Raw genomic sequence first — 13,109 nt, forward strand, 5'->3', positions numbered from 1 at the left:
AGAAGTTGAATATACTTTAAGAATCCTGGACTGCTCATTTTTATCCAGGAAAATTCACCATTCTTTATTTAAAATAAAAAAAAAAAAAAAGCTAAGTTGGGGGATATTATTGGGAAATCATTACTATTAAAAAGTCACGCCTTCCTTTGTTTCCCCCCAGGGTATTTTGGATCTGACAGCAAAGCTCTCCAAGACCCTAAGGAATGATTCCACCTAAAGAAAATATATATATTCTCTATTTGGCTTTGCTTTTGTTTGGAGTGCTGGGAAACATATTTCTCCTTTTCCTACACATCATGAAGTTCATCACTGGTCATAGAAAAACACCCATCAGCCTGATAATCATTAACTTGGCCTTAGCTTATACCTTGATGATAGCTTTCAGAGGAATCCCCATAATAATAAATGTGTGGGGGTGGAAATCTTTACTGGATGATATGATTGGCAAAATCTTAATTTACTTAATAAGAGTGACCCGGGGCATTTCCCTTTTCAGCACCAGCTTCCTGAGTGTCTTCCAGGCCATCACCATCAGTCCCAACAGTCCCATGTGGACAGAGATAAAAACTAGAGCCCCCAAATATGTTGTTCCCTGCTCTTTGCTCTGTTGGATTTTCAATATCCTGACAGATGTCGTCGTGGCTGTTAATATAAGTCATCCGAGGAACAGCAGTACAGAAAGATGGAAGTTTGGGCGTAGTTCTTTCATCTCACAGTCCACAAATACTATAAAAATTCTAATTGGCAATTCAATCGTTGATGCTCTGTTTATGGGTCTTATGATCTGCTCAAGTATCTATATGCTTTCAATTCTCTATAGACACAAAGAGCTACTCCAGCACATTCACAGCACCAGCCTCTCGCCCAGAGTCTCCCATGAAACCAGAGCCACCAAAGCTATCCTTGTGCTAGTGGGCAGCTTTGTCTGCTTTAACTCAGCCAGTTCCCCTTTTGTCATTTATATTGCCTCTGAGAAAGCAAATAGGCATTGGGGGCCACGTTTCACAATTATTCTCTCCCTGTTCTATCCAGTAGTCAGCCCCTTTCTGCTGATCAGCTTTGACACTCAGATGCGCAAGTCTTTGCATGTTTTCTTGCATGATCCTGCTAGGAAGAAAAGATTCTTCTAGGAAGACGTTTCTGGTTGATGAGGATATGGGAGGAGATGGGAAAATGGGCTTAATAATAAATTAGGCCATCCACTGCTTTCATCCCCAGGCTGTATACTAGGCTCTACTACAGAGGCCTTTCTCTCTACTGGCACAGGGATCTCTTTAATTTACATTCACACTCAATATATCCCAAACAAAACATTTTACATTTCCTATGAAATCTGTATCTTTTTTTTCTTCCTGAATTCTCAAAAATTTATCAAGTCACCTAAAGTTTTAGACATCCAAACAAGTCTCAGATGTTCACTCACACTCACTTCCCATGTATATAATTCAGTCTTCTTGATTCTACCTCTATAACACAACTTTTGTCATTCCCTTCTTTCCACATCAAAGGCCCCAATTCTAATTCTGGCCCTTCTTGAGCCTTATGTTCATTCTCGAGAGAGTCTTATTTGTCTTCCTGACTCTAATCTCACACCTAGAGAATTGGTCAAACAGTTCCTATAGTAATATTCTTAGGACATTGACTTAACTGTGTCACTTCCCTCTTCAGAAAGAATCAGTGGTTCACTACTGGATACTGGATTTAAAAAATTTTCTTCCAAATTTAAATTTAAATTTTACTTTTATTCCCAAGATGACTATAACCCCACTTCTCACTTAAATCTCTCATCATTTGACCTGAAGTATTCCTGGTCTTAATTAAACTGGACTGAATGGTTTTTAACCTTATAAGAAATATTCAATTTCTTGCAAATCCTTTTGTTCTAACTTTTTCCCAATAAAAAAAAGGAATATTCAATTTCCTATACATATATAGTATCATACATAAATGGAAAGCGCTCTCTGCACAACTCCACTTTAAATCTTCCACTATTGCCTAAGAAACAACTCTGAGATACTACATTCTAAAAGAAATTATTCTTGTGCATAATAAAAGTGTGTGCCTTCACAAAAAATTGTGTACTTTTACACACATGCAGGAACACACATAATTATTTTAAATTTCCCCGGTATAAATTGTATATATACAGTATAACTTTCTTCTTGTGTATAAATTTAACTTTTCTTCAAAATGCAATAAAAGATTCTTAAGGAAAGATTGGATGTCTTTTTTGTCTTGTATGATTAGGAACAAGGCATGGTGTGGAATGAAGTGAATGCTCAAAAAATTAATATTGAAGAATTTTTCAAAACTAGAACCAAAATGGTGGAAAAGAAAAATCTTTTAAAAGAATTCTTCCAACATTCCCCTCCAAGTAAATTTAAAATAAAATGCCAAATCAAATTCTGGAATGACAGAGCTAACAAAAGGTCATGGTAAAACATTCTTCCAGTTCAAAACAATTTAGAAGCTTAGAAGAAGGAATTCATGACATGGGGGTGGAAGTTGGACTAGAGCTCACTTGAATGGAAACACCAATGGGAGGACTCAGTTGTGAATACAGAAGTAGCAGCCACTTCAGTGGCTTTCAAGCAAAAAATGATAACGTAACCTCGCAACTGGTAAGAAAAAGATTGCAGGGAGCCCCTTCAGCTATCCAGTGCTAACTGGATGCAGAGCCAGACAGTGTTTGGCAACTTTATTAACTACATCACATGCTGACACACAGTTAAAGATTATAAAGGAGCACTTTTGGTCAAGAGAGATAAGGGTCCATGAGGAGCATTAGTGCTTTCAGTCACAAAGGAGCAAGAACCCTAAGGAGGAGTATTACTTTAGTCTCAAAAAGAAAGGGAAGTTGAAGAGTGTTATCAGTTTCTATCTCAAGGGAATAAAAGACATTCCTAAGCAATAACTAGGGCACAAGCAGTGACCATACCTCTTCCCAGATCACATTGTCCTGGAAGGGCCAAAAACTTGAGCTCCCTGAACTAGCTCTGAAAATACAATTGCAAAAAATTCAAAAACGTGGAAATGTGAAAATCTCCCAACAACTAGAAACTAAGCCCATATTAACATAAAGTTCAAAGTCAAGAAGAGACTAGAAAATGAGCAAACAATTTTTAAAAACTTGACTATAAAAAATGCTATTGTTTTAGGGGAGATTACAATACAAAATCACAAGACAATATTGTCAAAATAGATACAAGCAAAGCCTCAAAACAAACAAAAAAAATTTAACTGGAAAAAGCCCAACAAAAATCCTTGGAAAAACTTTAAAACAAATTTCAAAATCATAGTAGTTAAGTAAAAAAATATTTTTTCACTTATTTTATTCAATGAATTTTTGAATGTTTTTTTTTCATAACATGACTAATATGGAAATAGATACCACATGAATGTACTTGTACAACCTGTATGAAATTGTTTACTGTCTGGATAGAGGAGGAAAGAGAAGGAAGAAGAAAATTTGAAACTAAAAATAGCCATTGTTAAAGGAGCTAATAAGGAAAAGGCACATTAATAATAAAGCTATGATACAATTTTGAATTGGTGCTGCCATCCTGGAAAGAAATGTTGAATTCTATCGGAAAAAGTAAACAAATTTTATATAGTCTTTTAATCATCAATACCAATACTGGGTATGAGATGAAAGAGAGGGACAAAGGATCAACACATGCAAAAATAATTATCATGGCTTTATATAATGGAAAAAAAACCTAAAAAATTAGAATAGTCTCAAATGATTGAGATATTGCTGTACAAATTAGGATATATGAATGTAATAGAATACTACTATGCCAAAAGAAATAAAACCATGGAAAGATTCAGAGAAATTTTATAACTTTGTATTAAAGGGGGTGTGGTGACGAGGACAGAATCAGAACAATTTCTACAATAACAAAAAAATATATAAAGCCAGATAACTTTGAAAGACTTGATAATTCTGATTAATGCAATGACCATTATTGCAGAGTACTATTACATCCACCCTGATCAAGAAGTGCTAAACTCAAAAAGAAGGAGAAAGATACTCTTGGACAAAGTCAAAGTGAAAATGTGTTTTGTTTAACTATCCATATTTTTACAAGAGTATTGTGTTTTTTTTTTGTCCAATGGATAAAATGTGGAAGAAAAAATAACCATTTCTATTTAATCCAATTAAATAAAATGCTGCTGTTGCTATTGTTTTGAGGGAAATAAATTGTTCAGGGAAATAAAAGGGGAAAGAGAAATGTTTCATTGATTTTTCAATGGCCCAGCACTGACTGGTAAGAAGTCGTGATGCTTTGGAGGTAAGAAAAGGGAGACCACCTGATTCTAGCAGTCTCTGAGCACTACAAAACAAAAGTCCTGACAGAGTGGATGAGTCATCCTCAAGACAGAGTTGGGGAGGGACTGTGTATTTGGAGCTGACCAGGTCACTGTACCTGCCTACTTCTTCCTCTTACCTCAGGCCATCATAAAAGCTACAGAGGGAAAGAGAGTGATAAATACAAGGCAGGCCACCATAATTGAGGAGTCCTCAAAGACTGGAAAAGTGACTCCTGTTCTAGGCAGATCATGAACCCAGAAAAGGCCAATAATCACAATTCCCTGATGGGCACATTGAGATGTCCCTGGGGACAATGGACATAGCTATGTAACATTCATGTATATGTTACACCCAAAAAAGAAGGCAATTCAAATGAAAATTTTGACTTGTCCACTAAATGAAATGGATGGTTATAGACTAAGAGTGACTTGAAAAGTTCTGGATTTTGATGTCCCTTGAATCATGAGGTAGAGAGGACAGTCTAGTCCAAATGATATCCAGGGAAATTATCCCTCCCCAAAACTCAGTTTCTAATTTCAGTGCATATGGAATGTAAGCCCTAGTGTAACAGAGTATGAGGGCACCTGGACATTGTTTTAAGAATACACTGTAGTTGGAGCACCTACATAGCACCATGGACAGAGCACCAACTCTGGAGTCATGAGAACCTGAGTTCAAATCCAGTGCTAGACCCTTAACATTTACTAGCTATGTGACCCTAGGTAAATCACTTCCTATCAATTCACACACACACACACACACACACACACACACACACACACACACATACACACACACTTTAGGATAGAACTTCTGCCATAAATCTGAAGAATACAAACACTAAGACCATTCTAACTGAGCAGGATTGACCATTCCTGTGGAAACAATCCCAATATGTCCTAGAAAAAAGCATTTCTATGTTTTATCAAAATTTTGTTTGCTTTGGAATGGGATAACTTCAAAAGAGCACAGAAGTATACAGTAAAGTGGAGATCCTCAATGGTAATCACAGTTTAAAAAAAAAGATAGGTAGGTAGGTAGGTAGGTGAGTAGACAGATAGTTGGATGGATAGATGGACAGATGGACAGATGGATGGATAGATGACGGATGGATAGATGGATAGATGTCAGTAACCTCAAAGTGGAGGCTTAGAGGTCCTCATTTAGCGTATCAGATGTCCCTGTCCCCTTTTCTCTATGACCCTTATTTACATACATCTTACCTCCCATTAGGAAGAGAAAAAGTGTTTCTTCCAGAAGATCACAAATGCTCCTTAGGAGACTAATTAACCTACAGTCATTGTTGATGGGGATTTGCATCTCAGACAAATTAATTTCTTCCTCTTCTTCAGAAACCTCTCAATTTCCCTGATCTAACAATGTCACTTTTCCAGCAAATGACGTTATAATTTCAACTCTTGGAGGAGATGAGGTCAGACTCAATTTCCCCTATAATTGTCCTGCTAGTGCCAACCTCATGCATACTCCTACACCAACTTGCAGAGTTCTACCCGCTGTGCAACAGAGAACATGGTAAGTGACTGAAGGTGTCTTATCCTCAGAGATAGAATTGGGAGAGTCCCTTCCCAGAGAAAGAAAGCAGGCATCTTTTCTCTGCATGGGGGAGACAAGACAGGAATTCTAGAGAAGCTGCCTAAAAAGAGATATTTAAGACGCCAGGATGCAAGAAGGGCTTTGTACATGCAAGGAGGGCATAGTTAGGCCTCTTCTTCTGCTGTCACCCTACTCTGTATCCTACCCTTCTAGACTAGGGTGAAGGAGCATGTGTGGGATAAGGGAGGAGGAAATCTAGACAGATGCTGAAGGATTCTAACTCATTAGCAGCCCTAGAAACATGCTGAATTCCAGTAATTATTGCCCCAAGGTCTTATTGAAGGAAGGGAGTTGTAATTCCAATTCTAATCTAGCTCCTTTGTTGGTCATTTGATGTCCTTTAGAACCTAATCTTTCTCCTATCTCCCCCCATTTCATACTTCTTGCTCTTTGCTTTTATTGTTCATTCATTTTTCAGTTATATCTAGTTCTTCATGACCTCTCAGGATGTTTTTTGGCAAAGATACTTAAGCAATTTGTCATTTCCTTCTTCAGCCAATTTTACAAATCAGGAAACTGAGGCAAAAAAGGGCTGTGATTTGGTTAGGGTTACATAGCTGGTGAGTATGTTAAGTCAGATTTTAACTCAGGAAAAAGAATTTTCCTTTGTCTAAGCTCAGCACTGAATCCAATGATCCACATAGCTGCAACTCCTGCACTTTATACCCACTCCTACATTGTTTAATCCAGTGACTTCTGGTCTCCTTGCTTTTCCACCAAAAAGAAATTATAGCTCTCAGATCAATGGATGATTGCTTTCCTGGGATGCTTGCTCTCCTTATTTCTACCTCCTGACTTCCCTCAAGTCCCAGATAAAATTTTACCTTCTACAAGAAACCTTTCCCAATCCCCCTTAATTCTAAAGCCTTCCCTGCGCTGATTATTTTCCATTTGCCTTTTGTGTAGTTTGTTTATTTGTATCATGTGTGTTGTCTTCCCCATGATTCTGAACTCCCTGAGAGTTTTTTTTTTTTTACCTTTTGTCTTTACCTTTTGTTGTACTCCTGGCGAGTAGCACACTGGCTAACACATAGTAGACACTTAATAAATGCTAATTGACTTGTAATCTTGCCTAAAATATCTCCTAAATATTTGAGCTTAAACAAATCACTTAATCTTTGTCTGTCTCAGTTTCTTAATCTATAAGATGTAGATAATAATAACACATCCCTCCAAGAGGTATTATAAGAATCAAATAAGATAACCTAGAAAAGAAACTCGAAATCCTTAAAGTACTATAGAAATGAGAGCTATCATAATAACAATTATTATTATTATCCTATAAATGCCAGATGTTATTGTTTAAAGGGGTTTATGCCCCAAAACATGATCACCCTGTCTGGTAGAACTTAACAATAAGGTAAACAAACTGAGATACATTCCTTCAGGCAAGATAACACTTATTAACCAGAAGCATGAGAACTGCCAATAAGCAAGCCCAAGGCTTACCTTCTTTCTATGTAAAAGACCAGAACTGAAGATATAACTCAATTTTTAAGCACAGAATAAAGAACAGAAAGAGGATAAAGATAATTAGATAAAACCACCTAAAATTTACAAGGATAGAGCTTTACAATGGGACAAGGTCATCTAGTGGTCTCTTTCTCAAGGGTAACACACAATTATCATTCAATTTCTCAGAAACTAAAGTTAGAACAAGCTTCTATTGACAGAAATGATTTATAGGTGTTTATTGAGATAATAATTCTCTAAAACCAAAATCAGAATTTCTTTTCAATTAACAGTGACTGGGGGAAAACAACCCTTTGTCATCTAACTTTGAAAGAAAGACTAAACCCTTGAACTCATGAGTTTCTTTATTCAGAGACAAAGAAGTTTGGGGTTTTATATCAAATACAGAATAGAGTTACAGAAAATGCACAATCAATACTTGAATTTCCCATGACTTTTTGTAAGGGTTCCATTCATAGGTGAGGATTATACAAGCTACATTTTTGTTGCTGTCCAATAATAAACAAAGAACCCATAGAAACAAAGAACTTCTAAAGTTCTATTCATGTCTTTAATTTCTTTGTTGCTTATCTTGTTAGTAGATATATGGTGAACTAATGTCTGCAATTATTGTTTTAATTTTCTTTATTTTTCAATTAAAGAGCCTTATTTTTTCCCTCCAGCAAATCTACCCCATTAAAGAAAATAGGCAAACAAAACATTTGTAATAATAAAGCATAGTTAAATCAAAAAAAAATTTCCACACTGGCCATGACCCAAAAGGTGAATATATGTGTATATGTGCATATATGTATATATTTAACACATATATATGCAACCTTCATCAAGACTGAGCTGTGATGATTACATGGTTCTCTCTGTGTTTTATATATACATAATATATAGTTCAATCATTTCAATAATATTCAACTCTTTGTGAATAGATTTGGCATTTTATTGGCAAAGATATTATTGCCATTTCTTTTTCTAATTCATTTTACAGATAAGCAACTCAGACAAACTGGCTTAAATGACTTGCCAAGGTTCATATAGTTAGTAAATGTCTTAAACAACATTTGAACTTAAGAAGATGAGTCTTCCTGACTTCAAGTCTGTCACCCTACTAATTGTACCATTTATGTATTTAGAATACAAATGGAAATATAATTGTTGCATATATATACATATATATGAAATTGATTTACTTATAGTATCTTTAAGCATAATGTTGTTTCCCTGCTTATCTTCTTTTATCATATTTTAACTGCTACTGATCTTTTCCTAAATCACAATTGTTACCATTTTTTGAGGTCATATGAAGCATCTTGGGTGCTTCTAGATACTTTTTCCTCTTGTGAATAGTTATAAATCAAGGACTTTTTTTATAAATAATGTTGTTGAAATGAGATTCCTAATATATTCCATTGTGTTCTATTTTATAAGGAAATTCATACCATTTACTTTTATAAGGATGATTGTTAATTTTGTCTTTTCTTTCACCTGTTCTCTTGTATTTCTTTTCTCTGTGTTTTCTCCCTTTTTCAAAGATGAAAATGAAAAATAACAATTTGACTAAATCGGTATATAATTGACAACATTTTTTCCCACTTCAAAAATCTTCGTCTCATCCACTTGGCCCAACTAATCACAGATACATATTACTCTTTTATTTTTTTCTTTTTAATCTTTCTGAAAGATTCATTTTCCTTTGAATGATGAATTTATTTTAATTTAGTATACTTGTTGAACTAATCTAACCTTCTATTCATATGTTCCTTTCCTTTCTCCCAAACTCAATAATTTTCCTATTAAGTTGAATGGATAATTTAGAAATCATGTTCTTTAAATATCAAAATGTCCACTGAGTTTTGTCCCATTCTGATAAAAGTAAAGATTATGAGATGCCAGAATTTCCTATTCCTCCCTCCATTTTTATGCTTTGCTTCTCATGAATAACTATTATATATATATATAAGGTATTTGTTACCCATGTAAGATAACTATTTCCACAGGGTATAGTTTCTCTTAATGTCAGATAAGTGGCAAGAGTGGGAACTTTTTGTAGATGTCTCTAGAATCTTGCACAATCCTCTTAATTCTTGGCTAATGGATGTAGTGTGGGGACTTGTTTACTGGAGGATTTCAGTAGGAGCCCAAATTCTGATCAAAAGTGAGGAGTTAGGAGTCAAATCTCATGTGGTTGGTTGAACATGGAGTTCATTTATCAAGATCTCTCAGCCTTAAAAATACCCTAATACACTTGCATCATTATAGTACACTGCACATGAGCTAACTATACTAGACATGCATCAACTATAGAATACTGTGCATGTGGGGCCATATAAGTAACTTGCTATTGTTGTTAGATGTCTCTTTGCTACATTAGTATTTCTGCTTCAAGTACAACACAGATTGTCCTACCCCCTGACTTCTCAGGAAGGCTGAAATGTCCCCAGGGGGATGGAGAGCCAAACCAGACATGTCAACAGGTTCCCTGGCTGGACTGGAGAGTCTAATACTTCAACCAGAGTTTCCCCCATTATCTGTGGCTCTTTACAAAAGGAGAGCAAAGAAAATATATCATGAAACTATCCACTCTGTTTTCTCAGAAAGCAGAACCTTTTTGCTCAGGATTACATAAAGAAAAAGGATGACTCAATATTACACCTACAGGCTTTGATTCATTCCCACAAATGACAGTTACACAAAAGACATTTCAAATAGTCTTGCTATGGCCCAGAAACTATGCTAAGAAATTGAAATAAGAAGAAAAGAAGAAAAACAGTTCCTATCCTCAAGGAGCTTACATTCTAATGGAAGAACTAAACAAAGGAAAGATTACTGAAAGGGACCTCAGAATAGGTTCAGTGGAATGGTGAAGCAGTGGGAAGGAAGTGGCAGAAGACATGAATCCTGAGAAGTTAAGGCAAAAACTCGCTCATCAAAGTTGATGAGCCCAGGAACAGTCCAAGGTACTGGTGGGAGATGATGACCATGGTACAAGAGCAAAAAGCATGGTTTAGAGAGAGTTAAAAAGTGTTCTATTAGTAAAATACTAAGTATATTATTAAAAAGTGTTTGTGAGTTGATAAGATGAATTTCTTGTTGCTTAGTTGATTACTTGCATCTGAAATTTTATGACCCTATTTCAGTTTTACCTAGGAAAGATATTAGAGAGCTTAGCCTTTCTCTAGCTCATTTTACAAATGAATAATCTGAGGTAAAGAAAGTGAAGTGAAGTGACTTATACAAGGTCACATAGTTAATAAGTGTCTGATACCAGATTTGAACTCATATTGTTCCTGACTACAGTGCAGTCATTCTATCAACTGAGTCTTCTAGCTGTCCTGATAATTGGAATACATGTCTTATAAATGCTGTAGTAGTAGTGTTACTTATCTGGGAAGATTTGGTATTCTTTATATAGAAGGCAAGTTGGTTGAGAGATTTTACTGGGTAATAATTAATCTGGAAAATTCAAATTCCCACTGATTTCTCCCTAGGTCATTTTGGATCTGATAAAAAAAGCTCTTCAAGACACCAAGGAATGAGCTCTTATAAAGAAGACCTAAAGATTGTCTTCTTGACCCTGCTTTTGTTTGGAGTGCTGGGAAATATGTTCCTTCTTTATCTTCATAGCCTGAAATTCGTCACTACTCACAGAAAAAGATACATTAGTCTGATAATCTCAAACTTGGCCTTAGCTCATGCCCTGATGATTATCTTCAGAGGAATCCCCCTAATAATAAATATGTGGGGGTGGAAATCATTCTTGGATGACATGATGGGGAAAATCTTAACTTACTTAATAAGAGTGACACGGAGCATTTCCCTTTGCAGTACCAGCTTCCTGAGTATATATCAGGCCATCATCATCAGCCCCAACAGTCCTATGTGGACAGAGGTCAAAACTAGGGCCCCCAAATATATTGTTCTCAGCTCTTTGCTTTGTTGGATTTTCAATGTTCTGATAGATGTTGTTGTAGCTATCAATATCCATCATCAAAGGAACAACAGTACAGAAATATGGAAGGTTGGGCATAGCTCTTTCAATTGGCATGCCACAGATACTATAAAAATTCTAATTTGGAAATCAATTATTGATGCTCTATTTATGGGTCTCATGATCTGCTCAAGTGGCTACATGGTAATTGTCCTCTATAGACACAGCCGGCAAGTCCAATACATTCACAACATCAGCCTTTCACCCAGAATCTCCCATGAGACCAGAGCCACTAAAGCCATCCTGATGCTGGTAGGCAGCTTTGTCTGCTTTAACTCAGCCAGTTCCCCTTTTGTCATTTATATAGCTTATACTAAAGCAACTAGGCACTGGGAGTCTCTTTTCACAATTATTCTCTCCCTGCTTTATCCAATAGTCAGCTCCTTTATGTTGATCAACATGGATACCCAGATACTTAGGTCTTTGCCAGTTTTCTTACGTTTAAAAAGGTTCTGCTGGAAAGAATTCTCTGGCTGATGAGAATTGTTGGGGAGAATGGAAAAATAATAATTCACAAAAGTGAATTAGCCCATCCACTCCTTTCCTCTCCATGCTACATGGCAGATTCTCCCATAGAGTAGAATTCCCTTACATTACCATAGGACTCTCTTCACCTTAGAAGCACGCTTAATAAATCCCAAACAAAACAGCTGACTTTTACTATAAAGCCACTTTCTTTCTTCCCAAATTCTCACAAAAGTAGCACCAGTAACCTGAAGTTGGAAAGCTCAGAACCATTCACATTTCTTTACTCACACTGCTCATATATAAATCAGTTACCACATCTAGTTGATTCCTACCTCTGAAACATTTCTTAGGAGATTTCCTTCCTTCCACATCAAAGGCCCCCATTATAAAGCTGACTACTAGAAGTAGATTGCAAAATATGGTGTACTCATCTCCCTCATTCTGTCTGTAGAACTTAATTCCAATGTAATATAATTTTTATTACTTCTAAAATTTCTATTTAAGTAATTTGAATTTTCTTTGCAAGTTAGATTCTATTTATTTAACTGCTGTTGACTATTTGTGAACAGGCTGCTAGAGAAATGATAAATAGTAGGTGAGTACTAATATAGAGATATACAGGAACTAGCTTTCTGAGCTCTTTTCAGGATTGCTAATCTACCTTTGATATCCCATCTATCACTCTCACCAATGGCTCCAAGAAATTATAACATGTGCAGCAACCATATCCTAATAAAACCATTTCTTTTTCCACCATATCCTAGGTCATCACCAGTTGTCTTGACTTTTATACTAACAATTTTTAACATTTTTTTATGTTTTGAGTTTCTATTCCTTGCTACCCTACACTTTTGATATTATTTTTTCTAGCTCTACAAAACAATTTTTGATAGCTTGGAATGTAAATGAATAAGTATGTTTATAAGATTTATTTAGTTAGAATTGTTTATAGATATAGATATAGATATAGATATAGATAGATAGTCTATACATGAGAAATCCATATTTCTCCAATTGTTTAAATCTCACTTTATTTGAGTAAAAAGTGTTTTGTAATTGTGTTCCTATATTGTCAATACTTTGTCTTGGAGGTAGAGTTCCAAATACTTTATATTGTCTATAGTTATTTTAAAAGAAAGTTCTCTTTCTATTTATTGTTGCCAGGATTTGTTGGTAATATAAAGAAATGCTGATGACTTATGTGGATTTATTTTATATCCAACAATTTTGCTAAAGTTATTGTTTCAACTAGTTGGT

General features: G+C 35.5%; 2 protein-coding genes across 2 annotated transcripts; both read left to right on the plus strand.

Annotated features, from left to right (window-relative positions):
• Positions 1–203: 203 nt before the first annotated feature.
• LOC100919282 (vomeronasal type-1 receptor 1-like) lies at positions 204–1,130 on the plus strand. Its single transcript, XM_003774365.1, has one exon. It carries the CDS (start codon positions 204–206, stop codon positions 1,128–1,130), a length of 927 nt encoding a protein of 308 aa, XP_003774413.1.
• A 9,798-nt stretch (positions 1,131–10,928) lies between these two features.
• Positions 10,929–11,861, plus strand: LOC100919021 (vomeronasal type-1 receptor 1-like). The gene has a single exon (XM_003774364.1). The coding sequence runs from the start codon at positions 10,929–10,931 to the stop codon at positions 11,859–11,861; it is 933 nt and encodes a 310-aa protein (XP_003774412.1).
• The last annotated feature ends 1,248 nt before the right edge of the window (positions 11,862–13,109 follow it).

This window comes from Sarcophilus harrisii, chromosome 6 (genome assembly GCF_902635505.1).
Source record: "Sarcophilus harrisii chromosome 6, mSarHar1.11, whole genome shotgun sequence".
Taxonomy (NCBI): Eukaryota; Metazoa; Chordata; class Mammalia; order Dasyuromorphia; family Dasyuridae; genus Sarcophilus; species Sarcophilus harrisii.